This window comes from Myotis nattereri (genome assembly GCF_964212035.1).
Source record: "Myotis nattereri genome assembly, chromosome: 16".
Classification (NCBI taxonomy): Eukaryota; Metazoa; Chordata; class Mammalia; order Chiroptera; family Vespertilionidae; genus Myotis; species Myotis nattereri.
In genome coordinates, this window is record NC_138091.1 from 44,837,241 (window position 1) to 44,850,925 (window position 13,685).

The 13,685-nt window shown below is 59.8% G+C and overlaps 1 protein-coding gene across 1 annotated transcript in view; it reads right to left on the reverse strand.

The window, feature by feature from the left end:
- Positions 1-870: 870 nt before the first annotated feature.
- CACNA1G (calcium voltage-gated channel subunit alpha1 G) overlaps positions 871-13,685 on the reverse strand; it is a 55,593-nt gene continuing 42,778 nt past the window's right edge. Inside the window, exons 24-34 of the mRNA XM_081109135.1 lie at positions 12,478-12,629; positions 11,465-11,574; positions 10,344-10,477; positions 9,971-10,041; positions 9,761-9,839; positions 9,549-9,670; positions 8,840-9,193; positions 4,212-4,374; positions 3,747-3,916; positions 2,308-2,373; positions 871-2,073 (exon numbers count right to left, since the gene is read on the reverse strand). Of these exons, the coding sequence (XP_080965261.1) occupies positions 1,642-2,073; positions 2,308-2,373; positions 3,747-3,916; positions 4,212-4,374; positions 8,840-9,193; positions 9,549-9,670; positions 9,761-9,839; positions 9,971-10,041; positions 10,344-10,477; positions 11,465-11,574; positions 12,478-12,629 (1,853 nt within the window). The 3' untranslated portion in view covers positions 871-1,641. The remainder of the gene's footprint in view (positions 2,074-2,307; positions 2,374-3,746; positions 3,917-4,211; positions 4,375-8,839; positions 9,194-9,548; positions 9,671-9,760; positions 9,840-9,970; positions 10,042-10,343; positions 10,478-11,464; positions 11,575-12,477; positions 12,630-13,685) is intronic.

Here is a 13,685-nt window from a genome sequence, read left to right on the forward strand (position 1 = left end):
ACCACTTATACACACACACCCTCACATACACACTCATACACTTACACACTCATACACAATCATATATACACACTCATATACACTCACACATACACACACACTCATACACATCCACTCACACCCACACACTCACAATACACTTATACACACTCACACATACACACACACTCATACACATCCACTCACACACACTCATACACACACACACAGCACACTCACACCACTTATACACACACACCCTCACATACACAATCATATACACACTCATATACACTCACACATACACACACACTCATACACATACACACACACTCATACACATCCACTCACTCATATACACACACACTCACAATACACTCATACCACTTATACACACACACCCTCACATACACACTCATACACTTACACACTCATACACAATCATATATACACACTCATATACACTCACACATACACACACACTCATCCACATCCACTCACACCCACACACTCACAATACACTTATACACACTCACACATACACACACACTCATACACATCCACTCACACCCACGTATACACACACTCACAATACACTCATACCACTTATACACACACACCCTCACATACACACTCATACACAATCATATACACACTCATATATACTCACACATACACACACACTCATACACATCCACTCACACCCACGTATACACACACTCACAATACACTCATACCACTTATACACACACACCCTCACATACACGCTCATACACAATCATATGCACACTCATGCGCACACACGCGTGCACACACATGCAGAGGCAGCTTTGGCCCCTCCCCTCCCCACCGCCCACGCCCCACCTCCAGGAATCTCTCCCCAGTGCCGGCCGGAAATGCCTAACGGTGCCTTGTGCTTTTACTCTGGACCGTGATTAGCTTTATTTTGGAAAATTACTTTATTATATAGATATAGATATATAGATATAGATATGTATGTATGTATATATAAAAAGGTTTCATTTCATTTGTAAAATCTTATATTTTTTTTCTTTTTCTCTCTTTTTTTTTTTTCCTACAGAAAATGATGACGAGGTTTAAGGAGAAAATAAGTTACATTACAGTTTCCAAAATGGTCCTCGCTCTCCGCGGAAGATGGGTCGCCGTCAGGGCTGTGATGCACTCGCCGTCCCAGCTTGTGCTTTGCAAGAAGAGGGAGTGTAACTAGACTGGTGGTTTTAGGTTAAAATAGCCGAGGCAGACGCCTTCGCCTCAAAAATATTCTGAGACACATAAAAGTGGAAGGAAACAAGTCTCCTCAGTCACAAAATGCCGTACATCCCGCATATACTAGATTCAATTAATTTAATAAAATAGAATATACATAGATTCTGCACAAACGTATTGCTTTCTCCCAACAGCTCCTGGTGTCGGGAACCTCAGCGACACTGGGCTTCTCTTCCCGCCTGGAGCCAGGGTGGGCAGGGCTGCTGCTCCCCACTCGCTGGGAATCCTGCAGTGGCCAGTGCCCAGTGCCACTGAGGCAGGGAGGGGCGCCTCTTGGGTGTCCACATGGAACTTTTGTCAGGAATATAGCCCAAGAGGAGGAGCGAGGATTTGGCACCCAGTGGAGAAAGGTGAGTGGGAGAGGGGGGGCAGGACTCAGGGGTCCAGGTCTGCCGGGTCAGAGGATAAACCGGAGACGCCCAGCATGTCTTTCTTTGGGGAGGGCGAGGCAGCCATGCTGTCAGGGGGGCCGGAGGCCGAGAGATCCTTGGAGTCGCTGGACGGAGCCCTCCTCCGGAGGCAGATGCCAGGGCTGGGTGGGGGCCGAGCGCCCTGGCCCTGGGGGGGGTCTATAGAGATACTGGGCGGACTGAGTTTTTTCTTGGGCCGGCTCCCAGGCCCCCCAAGAGGTTGCCCCCCGAGGCCCGAGGGGCCGGGGTCCAGGTGGGGTTGGGAGCCACTGTCCAGGCAGCTGACAGCAATGGAGTGCCTCCGCTGCTCCTCCAGCCAGGACGCCGGCCGGCGCCCGCAGCTCTGCGCCTCCACGCTGTAGCACTTCTTCAGGTCCCGCGGGGAAGGGGGCGCCTCCTGGCCGCCCACCTGCAGGAGGTCTCCTGAAACCCAGCTCAGCTCCGTGTCCAGCTCTAAGCTGCTTCTGGCCTCCAGCGGGCTTTTGTCCCAGGTGGGTTCTGGTCCCGGGCAGGGGGCTGGCGAGTGCGTGTGCTTCAAGATCTTGCTCTGGCTGCGGGAGTGCTGCACCGGGGTGCTCGGCTGGCCCCAGAAGGAGGAGGTCCGGGCCAGAGGCGGGGAGGGCCCACTCACCTCTGACAGCAGGTCCTCCCTGCTGCCCAGGCCCTGAACGTCCAGGGAATCGGTCCTTATTGCTGCCTGTATGGGGTGGGGGGAGGGCTCAGCCTGGGGGCTTCCTCTCCCCCATTAGCTGTTCCTCCAGGCAAGCTAGCGAGCCCCCTCCTCCCCGTCCAGGGAGCTGCAGGACCACCCTAACGGAGGGTCCAGTATTGGCTCTTGTGGAGAGATACGGGCCATGTGCATCGGGCCCTCTGGCCGCTGCCCTCCTCGGTGTCTCCCCCAAGCCTGCAATTCCCAGGCCCCCAGGACACAAGGAGGCACTGGGACAGCTCTGCTCTCCAGCCGGCTCCCTCATGCCTCCCTGCCTCTTTGGCCTTAAGCCCTCAACTCTATGGGCTCCGGTCCTCTGTGATGTACAGCCCGACAGTCTCTACCCTCCAATAAGACGGACCCCTTCCTCGTCTTTGCTCCCTGCTGCACTGGGCCCATGAGCATCTCGGCCCGTGACCTGTCACCGCAGAGATCTGGTGGGGTGTATGTCTACGATCACACCCTGAGCTCTGGGGGGCAGGGGCTGTCTCATTTGTCCATCTCCCCGGGGTCTGGCACACAGGGACTGCTCAGTGAATATTTACAGGATGGATGGGGACTGTACCTGTTCCCCCAGTGGGTGGGATTGAGCAGATTCTCACGTGGCCGTGCTCAGGCATAAGGACACACACCGCGTGGGCTGTGGGCTTGCTGCTGGTGGACACACAAGCCTCGCCTGGCTACATGAGCCTCTGCTCTGGGCCCCTGGAGTGTGGGCTCCAGAAGGTGGGCCCCAGGCTTGGCCAAAGATGGAGACACCTAAAATGTGCCTCGTGCCCAGCCGGTGCAGCTCAGTGGTTGAGCGTCGACCTATGAACCAGGAGGTCACAGTTCGATTCCCGGTCAGGGCACATGCCCTGGGTTGTGGGCTCCATCCCCAGTCGGGGGCGTGCAGGAGGCAGCCGATCAATGATTCTCTCTCATCATGGATGTTTCCATCTCTCTCTCCTTCTCCCTTCCTCTCTGAAATCAATAAAAACATATTTTTTTTAAAAAAATGTGCCTTGTGCCCCTTAGCTAGGTCTAGAAATACAGAGAACAGGGAGGCAGCTGTGGGTCGGGAAAAGAGAGTCAGAAGCCTGGCTCATCTCCAACTTGTCCTGCGTCCCTGGGCAACCTTGGCCTCCTCTGGGCTCCAGGCTTCCTCAGTGAAACAGGGGAGAAGGGCAAAGTCCGAGCAGTCACAGACCACCTCTGCTCGGTCTGGCTTTGTGTCCTGGTGCCTGGCCTGGCCTGTCACTGCCTCAGAGTCAGTGTTTGCTGGGAGAATGGAAGCGGCAACCCTGGTCATCGCCAACAACCCGGGACTCCCGGCAGAGAGGCTAGCCCTCAGGCCCAGGCCCACCTCCACACCAGCTTACCTGGCGCCTAAGAGGCCTCTGGGCCAAAGGGGAGCGGCCTGGCGGGGGCAGTTTGGGGATGGTGCCCCACGTGGGGGCGCCGTGGGGCTGGAGCAGATGGGGAGCATCTTTGGGAAGCTGCAGGATGTAGCTGGTGTCTGCTGGCTGGGAGTGAACGGACAAGACAGAGCCTGCGGGGTGAGGGGGACAGGGGAAGGAGGAAAGAGAAGAGGTGAAGGGCCGGCCAGTCTGGCTCCCACCTGAGTCCCCTCCCTTCCTCTCTCTGCGCCCCCATCAGGGCCTCCCCCCTTACCACAGACCCCTCACCCTGTTCGAAAGCCACCTCCCTCAGGCAGGGGCTGGGGGCTCCTCAGGAGTAGGAGAACCCTCTTTGGCTGCCTCAGTTTCCCCCCAGGTTAGGACGGAGCCTCGTCAAGGACGAGGTCCCCAGTGTGAGCCACGCTGGCTTGCCCCAGGCCCTGGTACCTGACTGAGCTTTGGGGAGCCCCCAGCTCCTGTGTCCCAGGGACCCCTCGGCCGTGCTTCCATCGCGGCACATGTAGCTGTCGTTGGGCAGAGAGTGCGTGCGGCTGACCCCGGACTTCCGCACGCTCAGCAGGTCTGGCACCTCCCCCGGGTGGGGCCTCCTCTGCAAAAGAAACAGGGGAGGGAGGTGGGCGGAAGAGGGGCATCCAGATTGGGTAACTGAGGCAGAGATGGACAGCACAGGCCAAAAGCTCCCCACCCCCCACCCCCGCCACCGCCCAAGGCCCCGGCCCCCACCCCCTTCTCGGACAAGGTGGTGATGGGATGTGTCAGGCAGAAGGGCAGACACATGGAGGAGCCCTCCACACACAGGGAGGAAGGAGGCGGGAGGAGGCCCTGGCCCCACAAAACCATCCACACTGTAACCCTTGGAGCCTCCCGGGCAGGGGGGGGTGGGCGCGGGGGGGGGGGCGGGTGGAGGGTGAGGAGGTGTCTAAAGGAAGGAGAGCAGCCCCCAGCCCCCAGCCTGGTTTAAGAGCTCATCCTCAAGGCCCCACTGAGAGGGGCCGAAGGACCACAAGGGAGGATGAAAAGCTACCAGCATCCCGCAGTCCTCCTTGCTGGGGCTGTGGGGGGACTGGGAATGGGGGAGACTTGGCAGCTGGGACTGCCTTCTAGGTCTCCATCCAATTTTGAAGGCGGCCTCAGCACCCAGTACTGGGCGTGGGCCGAGTGAACAGGTTGAACGACATGAACTTTAGGGGCTGTCATAGCTGGCTTACCCGCCTGTCTCCCTCTCCCCTTTTAATCACACCATGGGGGTGGGCTGGGCACTCAGGTCCTCCTCAGTGGAGAGACGGGGGGTTAAGGTGGGTGCCTGGAATCTATTTCAAAGAAAGGCCTTTGACCCCAGCCAGAGGGAGACGAGGTTTGCTCCCAAGAGACTTCTCCATCCCCCGGTCTGTTCCCAGTTCTCAGGGCGGCTGTAGGGTCCCACACGGGCCCAGCCGGCTGAGCAGCCACCAGGCTGGGAATGGCTGTGTTGAAGACAGTGTGGTTCCTTTGCTTCCCCCCCTCAGCTCAGGTTCCACTTCTGCACCCACCCCAAGACCCCTAGGGACAGAGCCCTGCTGTGAGGAAGGGGGTCCCTGTCCCCTCTTAAGTCCTAAGAGAAAGGAGAAGGGTGGGAGGAGGGGGCTGCTCATAGTCAGAAGGGACCAGGGGTCGGGCAAGGGTGGAGAAGCTGTCAAAACACAAAGAAGCCCCCGGACACAGGGACACACAGGGACAGGGACAGAGAGGACAGGACGCCCCCCCCCCCCCAGCCCCATTGGAAAAGGGCAAGATGGTGGCAGCAGAAATGTGGCTCTTACCCACTATGTGGTGGCAGATGGCGGGGGGTGGGGGTGGGGAGGGAGGGTAGGTGGGAAAGAGGGGGGCAGGGAGGGGGAGGGCTGGCTGGCACAGGGCTCCAAACTCGGAGGCTGGTTCTGCATTGAGGCAGGCCCTTTGGTCAGCTGCCTGAGGCCACCTCTGCTTTGGGCTGCGTCACTCCTGTGGGTCCGGATTAACCCTTTCACAACGGCAGCCCCTGGGCCCTTCTGGGGGAGGCCCTGATTGCATATGATCTCATTTCTTTGTCCACAGTGGGGGACCTGAGAGCCCTAACAAAGCCTGGGGCACCAAGTGCCTATGGTTGTGCCTGTGCCTGTGCCTCTGCGTGGGGCCGTGACAGGGGAGTGGGCAGGGATCTGGAGCCCGGCAGCCAGCCCAGCCCCCGGGGAGGCCGGGGGGGCAGTGAGGGGCTGTGCATGTACATTGCTCTCCGGGGCACTAAGTAAGAATGTGTGAGTGTCATCAGGCAAAGAGTCATCCGTCAGAGCTAGAGAGCAGGACGGTTCAGACACAATCTCTGACGTCAGAGACAGAGCCTCCATCTCAGCTAGAGGGATCTAGACAGGGAGAGAGATGAGCAGGCATAAGAAACCAGGACGGAGAGCTCTCACGCACACACATGCAATGCACACGCATGTACACAGAGCCCCTCTGCCCCTTTCCACGAAGCACAGGGAAAAGGGGCCTCCCTTCTCTCTCCCCACCGGCTTCCCGAGTCAAGTTAAACCGCCCCCCCCCCCCCCCCGCCCCACACACACCTCAAACCCCCACTCTGATCAGAGAGGCTGCAGCAGGCACCAAAGGGCCAGAGCAAACAATGACAAAGCAGGAGACACAGAAACGTATTCTAGAGATACCCCAGGAACCTAACAGCCCCCCCCCCCGCCCCGCCACCAGGGAGGGAGCAGGATGGGGAGGGCTTTAGACTCTCATGAAGATTCCAGGGGGAAAAAATGCAGAAAGGCCAGCAACGCGCCTCTCTGCCCTCAGCACAGACAGCAGCGGTGTGTGGGGGGGTGTGGGGGTGGGGGTGTGTGGGGGGTGCTGGGGACAAAGCCGCCGATCTGATGACTGCTTTCTGCCTATTCTCTCGGCTTCCAAAAGCCTGGCAGGACTTGGCCTGCCCCCGGATTCCGGCTTCTCCCCTCCTGGGGCCTCCTCCGCCTGCTGGCATGGCTTGGGCTCTGGGAGATGCTCTCCTCTTGCCAGCCTGTACTGGACACACCTGGTGGGCCGCCACACCAGCGGGCTGTCTCACCTGGAACCCACTGGGGGCAACCTCAGTGCCTACAGGACCCTGGGGGGCAGCGGGGCCGTCCGGCCCGATGAGCTGGCTGCCCTGGCCCCTTCCCATCGCCTCCTCCTCTCTCTCAGCACCGTTCCCCAGGGGCCTCCTTCAGGAGGGGCGGCTCAGGAAGGACTCCCCCTCCCCCTGATCACTCTAGGGCTTGGCCAGGTTCAGGTCCCTACAGCCCCTCTGAGACCCTGGAGGCCAGGCCCCTTCCCCTGGGAGGGTCTCCGTACATTTCTCTGGGTCAGGATACAGGTATCCCAGACTCTGGGAACCTGCCTGTCCACCCCTTCACCCCACAGGGCCTGTGGGACTCGAGGCTTTTCTGTCTCCAGCTGACACCTGTTTCCAGGTCTGCTGCAGCCCCTAGCCTAGGAGAGGGGTGGGGGGTACTCTGCCACGTGGAGGGGGTCAAGGGCAGCCAGAGAGGCCACGGGGGGAGAAGAGGAGGACCCCAGAAAGCAGGAGATCCATGTCTAGATGGGACTGGGGGAGAAAAACCCGTGGCACCGTGGGAGGGGCTGGGCTTGAGGAGGAAGCCGAACCGTATGTCACCCCCGAGTCCCAGAGTCCACTCCCAGCTGGAGCCTTCGTTCTTTCTCGGGACCAGGTCGGCATCCACGGGCTCCTGACTGCACCCCTCATGCCCAGGGGGTCCCATGGCTTCAAACGCCTCCAAAACAGAGGACGGGGGGTGGCTGGTGGGTTCGGAGAAGGGAGACCGTGGCCTGAGCGTGTCCCTCAGTGGGTCCCCTTGCCACCGGCTCTGCTCCCAGAGGCCCTTCTCCCTGGGCCTGGCGCCTCACCTCCTCCGCCCTGTCCCAGCCCCCTCCTCCACGCCCTGTCCCAGCCCCCTCTCCTCGTTCAGGGTCTTTCTCACCAGTGCTCTCTCCAAACCCCGTCTCCATCCGTCCTCTCACTCCGAGTCCCATCTCAGCACCCTCCCTTCCGACTGTGTGACCCAGAGCCTCGTCTCAGGCGGAGGGACACCCCGGTGCCTCCTGCCAAGCCCGAAGCCCAACGGAGGCCCTCAGGCTGCTTTCTCCAGGTCCCCAGCGCGCAGGACACGCCCCACCTCCCAGAAGCAGGCACAGCACGGGCACAGTAACCTGTGGGTCGGAGCCACCCGGGCTGCTGGCTGGCGGGAAGGCAGAGGGCTGGCCCTCTGGGCCTGCCAGCTCGTCCATCAGCTTCAGCTCCCCCTCCAGGGAGCCCTGGATCAGCAGGGATATGGTGTCAAACATCTGTCTGTCCTGGGAAGGACCAGCCCATGGGGGGAGCCGGAGAGTCAGGGAGCAGGGGTCAGAGGGGCAGTGAGGGGACAGGGGATTGACCAGAGACACAGAGGGAGAGAGAGAAGGACACACACACACACACACACACACACGCACACACACGTGTGTGCACACACAGCGACAAAGAGCCGGAGGAGGAGGAGGAGGAGGAGGAGGGAAGGGGTGGTGGGGAAGAGAGAGGGGTGCGAAGAGGAAGGAGAGATGGGAGATGGAAGATAAGAGCCCACGGGGAGAGGGAGAAGGAAAGAGAGGATTGGGGAAAAGGATGGAGAGATGGAATCAGGCAGGTTGAGGGTGGGAAGGAAAGAGGTTTGGCAATCGGGCAAGGGTAAGAAAGAAACAGGAAGGAAACAGAAAACTTAGCCTTGAACCTGAGAGCCAGGAAGGGGAGGCCAGGCCGGCGGAGGCTCGGGGATGAGTGAGCCAGCCCATGTGTGGCCCTGGGCAGTGAGTGTGGGCTGCCATCGCGGGGCTGGGCAGGGGACTGCTGGTCCCTCCACTTCCGGGCAGGAGCAGCAGGAGGCCGGGGGAGCCCTGGGGTCAGCTGTGCTGCCCACTCCCCGTGTACCACCCTCCGAGCCACTGGCCACCCACCCACCTGTCCCCGTCCCCCCACACCCCCTCGAGCAGGGGGGATGTGTGCTCACCGTGCGGGGCTCCAGGGAGTAGCGAGAGGAGGCCGCCCCGGCGCGGGTGCCGGCGTGCGGGGCCCCAGGCTTGGGGCTGTCGGGGCCGTCGGCCCGGGGCCAGAGGAAGGGGCTGCCCAGCGGCGCGCGGGGCTGCGGGCTGAGCGGCTTCATCTCCAGCTCGGCCTCCAGCTCGGCCTCCAGCTCGGCCTCCTCCTTTGCCTCCTTGTTGCTCTCCTCCAGGTGCTTCATCAGCACGGCGATCACCACGTTGACCAGCACAAACTGGGCCGTCAGCACGAAGGACACGAAGTAGATGGGGGAGATGACCGTGTTGTAGCAGGTGGACTCCTGGTCGCAGTCCCGGAGGGTGTCCTGGGGGAGGCGGGTAGAGGGTGAGGCGGGGCGCACAGCGGACGGAGCTGTCGTGGGAAATGGGGTCACCGGTGTCACAGAGCATGAAGGAGGAGGCGGAAGGGCAGGAGGAGGGGCCCACGGTGCCGGGGTCATGGGGGGGGGGGGTAGGAGAGCGGCAGACACTGGCCTGGGAAGCGTGAGTCAGAGCGTGACCCGGGGACCCGGGGGGAGGGAGGCGCGGTGTTCCGCGCGGGGGATAGAAGGGCACGTGCTGTTAGTCACATCTCGCCAAGGAATCTTGGCCCAAGAAGTAGGGCTGTCTTCTTGGGGCCCGAGCCAGCCCTGGGGGTACCCCACTGCCGGCGGCCCTCACCTTCATTATGCCATTCCAGTTGTCACCTGTGGAGACCCGGAAGAGGGTCAGAAAGGCCATGCCAAAGTTGCGGAAGGTGGCATGCCGGCCCAGGCCCTCACAGGGGTGCGTCTCGTCACACTCTGGAGGCGGGACGGGGAGAGAGGCCGAGTTAGTCCAGGAGGCCCCGGGGCCGCAGGCCCGCCTCCTCCACCCTCCCCACCCCAACTCACCCAGGTCTCCAAAGAGCTCCACGCCCAGAGCTGCAAAGATGAAAAACAACAACATGAAGAGAAGTCCCAGGTTCCCCACCTGGAAAAGAGGAAAAGAAATGGAAAAGGTGCCGCCGGATCTCCCAGCCAGCTTCCCCGAGCCCCCCACCCCTTCGGAGAGCACCCCCTCCCTGAGAGGACCCCGCCCACCTGCCCCCACCGCCCAGCTACCTGGGGCAGGGCCTGCATCACTGTGTCCAGCAGCGCCCGCATGCCCACAGCCATCTTCAGCAGCTTCAGCACTGCAGAAAGGACAAAGTCGTGAGCTGGCCCCTCTGAGTCCCAGGCCATGTAGCTGGTGGGGCCATGGCCAGGGCCCGGGCGGGTAGGGTGCCTGGCCCCAGCGAGCCAGGCTGCCATGGCTCCAGTGCCACCCTCAGCCCAGCCTCGACCATCCATCCCCTTTGGCGGAGGCTGGGAGAAATACCCACAGGAACCCACACCTACTCAGTCGCCCGAGCGGATCCCTGCAATCCCCCCCCCCCACCCCCGGGGCCAGTCCCCCAGGCAGGGTGAGGGGGTGGGCAGGCAGCTGGCCACGGACCTCGGGCGATGCGCAGCACCCTCATGATGCGGATTATGGTGGGGTTGATGGGCAGTGAGGCGTTGACCTCGATCTCCTCCAGCGTGATGCCCATGATGGACAGCAGCACAATGGCCAGGTCCAGCTGGTTCCACCTGGGAACACGGGACACAGATCCCTGAGTGTGTGTGTGAGGGGGTACGGGGTCCCTGAGGAGGAGCAGGCAGTTGGGGCTACAGAGAGGAGTGGAGGTCGCTTGTCTGTGGTCACTGAGCCAGTCCAGCCGGTGGCACAGGCAGGGCTATGACGTTAGCTTGAGGGCCTCTGCTTTTCACTGTTATTCATTTGCTGTTTTATTTAGCACTTCTATGCTGTTTGCTATGTGCCAAGCGCTGTTTTAAGGGCTTTATAAATAGGAACTCTGCACAGCTCTGTGATTTGGATACATTAGCTCCCATTTTACAGACCAGGAAATGGAGGCACCGAGATTTTAAGTAACTTACCCAAGGTCACCAGTTTCTAAGTGGTGGAGCCAGGGTTCAAATCTGGTCCAGGCAGTCTGGCTCCACGCTGTCCGCTCTTAAGCCCCAGTCCAGGCCACAGTGATTTCCAGCTGCCACTGTCCCCCAGGCCCTGTCTTGTCAAGTTCCCTTCCTTCGCTCCCATCTCCCAGGCCCGGATATCACACAACCCACCCCACCACCAGCCCTTGGTAGGTCCTGGGCTGAACCTCAGGAGTCAAGAAAGGTCTTCAGGCTCTAGGTCAGTGGTTCTCAACCTTCCTAATGCCGTGACCCTTGAATACAGTTCCTCATGTTGTGGCGACCCCCAACCATAAAATTATTTTCGTTGCTACTTCACAACTGTAATTTTGCTACTGTGATGAATCGTAATGTAAATATCTGATATGCAGGATGTATTTTCATTGTTACAAATTGAACATAATTAAAGCATAGTGATTAATCACAAAAACAATATGGAATTATATATGTGTTTTTCTGATGGTCTTAGGCGACCCCTGTGAAAGGGTTGGTCGACCCACAGGTTGAGAACCGCTGCTCTAGGTCCTTTCCCCACTCCCAAACCCTTCTCTATCACCTGTCCCCTTCCCCTCTGTCACCTGTCCCCTTCCCCTCTGTTACCTGTCCTGGAAGAACCGACGGAAGCCAAAGGCCACGAGTTTGAAAACTGACTCCAAGACGAAGATAATGGTGAAGATGTAGTTGCAGATCTTCAGAGCCTCGTCCAGGATCTGGCAGGGATGGGGTATGATGGATAAGGCCAGGGATGATACCTGCTGCCCCCAGCCAATCATACCTCCCAGATCTGGGAGACAGGGTGAGCCTGAGAGGACCGTTCTTCTCTGTTCCCGCCATGTTGGCTGGCCACTGCTTGCTACTGTAGGACAGAGTAGGGTCCTCATTCGCGGGGAATGCAAGAACTGGCCGGGGCCCTGTGCACTACCAGTTCAATGTTCCTATTTTACAGATGGGGAAACTGAGGCCTGGAGGGCAGCGATGACAGCTGACTGGAGGAGTGGCAAGATTGCTGGTGAGCTTGGGGGCTGGACATTCACTAGAACCTATACTGCAGAAGGGCTGGCACTAGTCTGCCTTCTTTTTATATTTATTTTATTTTTTAAATCCTCATCCAAGGATATTTTTTCTATTGATTTTTTTTAGAGAGAGTGGAAGGGAGGGAGGAAGGGCGTGGAAGAGAGAGAGAGTTTGAGAGACAGAGAAACATCAATTGGTTGCTTCCCACACGTGCCCCAACCGGGACTGGGGATCGAACCCGAGACCCTTCCGTGCCTGGGCCAATGCTCTAACCACGTAGCAACCCCGGCTAGGGCCAGTCTGCCTCGTTACCCTCACCAGTGCAGAGCTCAGCACAGGGTAGGCACTCAGTCAATCCATACGTGCTGGGTGAAGAAATCAGGTCCTCTACTTCCAAGCTTGGTGACCTTGGTCAAGTCAACTAACCTCTCCCAGGCTCCGTGTCCTCCTCTGTTAACCCAGGATGAGACCCGCCTCCCAGGGTAGTGAGAGGGGCACAGGAGGAACCCATGCAGAGTGCCCAGCGCAGGCTTGGCTGGTCTCACCCCCGGGGCCCCACAGCCGAGGCAGGGCCCACATGGCTGGCCACTCACTCCTACCTGGGGCTGCTGGTAGTGCTCCATGGCCATGGTGACCACGTTCAGCCCAATGACCCCCGTGATGAAGAGATCCAGGTAGTGGCTGGTGCAGAAGTTGTGGACGAGGAGCCGGAAGCGGGAGTAGTCCGAGTAGTAGGGTTTGCACTGGGCTTCTGGGGGGGGGGGGGCCAGGAGGAGAGCAGAGCAGTCGTGGGGCCCTGATCCCCGCGCCCCCTCCACCCGCAGTCCCTCATAGCCACCAGCTTCTAATGCCCGAGCTGAAACATTCCAGGATCATCAGCACCCTTGCCCTCCAGTTACTTCCTTTTCGGGGGGCGGGGGGAGCTCTCTCGGCATCGCCCCTCCAAGCGTCTGTGCTACTGGCTACCGGCTACCGTTGGGTGCAGAAGGGGTCAGGACATGCAGAGCTCCCCACCCACATTAGACACTAGGTGAGCCCCCGCCCGGAGGCAGCCTCCGACATCCACCAGCCCCTCGTAACTCCCTCGATTCGGTGTTCCGCAACCAGGCCAGATCAATAAGATAAAAAACAGCCGGTCTTATCAGGCTCGGAGGAAACTCCATCAACAGAGAGGCGAAGGCTCTTGCTCCTTCACCAAGCAGCCCTTGAGGGCAGCGGAGGAGCTTACACAGAGCTGGGATTTGGAGATAAAACCGGAGATTGGAAATTGGACATCTTCTTGGCAGGCTGCACTGCCCCACTCCCCCCCCCCCCCCCCCCAGGGCCTCCGGGGAGGTAGGGCCTGGGCCTCCTGTACCCTCGTGTGCAGGAGGGCAGAGCGGAGGCCATGGGGCCCTGCTCGGTCCCAGGCTCATCTGGGAGGACCCCACTTGCAGGACTCACCCAGTTTCTAATGAGGCAGCCCAGCCTGCTCCGGGGGCCAGGGCAGCGCTGGATGCAGGCCGGGCTGAAAGTGCTGTCTGAGATCTGTCAGAGGCACACTCTTTCTCTTGTAATTAGGGAACCACTTTGTTATAAAAATCATGGTGCCAGAGAGCTGGCCTGTGAAGCAGGCAGAATGCATCTGAAGGCAAGAGATTGCAGGGGGTCGGGGGGCCTCCTCCAGGTGCTGGGGAAAGGCCAGGCCGAGTTGGGGATGCATGCCATCTGGGGGTGGTTGACAGAATGGTCTCCCAGGCAGCCACAAGGAAAAAGAGGCCTCCCACGGGAGGCTGGGGCAGCCTCAGGTCCCAGACAGCCCTTCCCC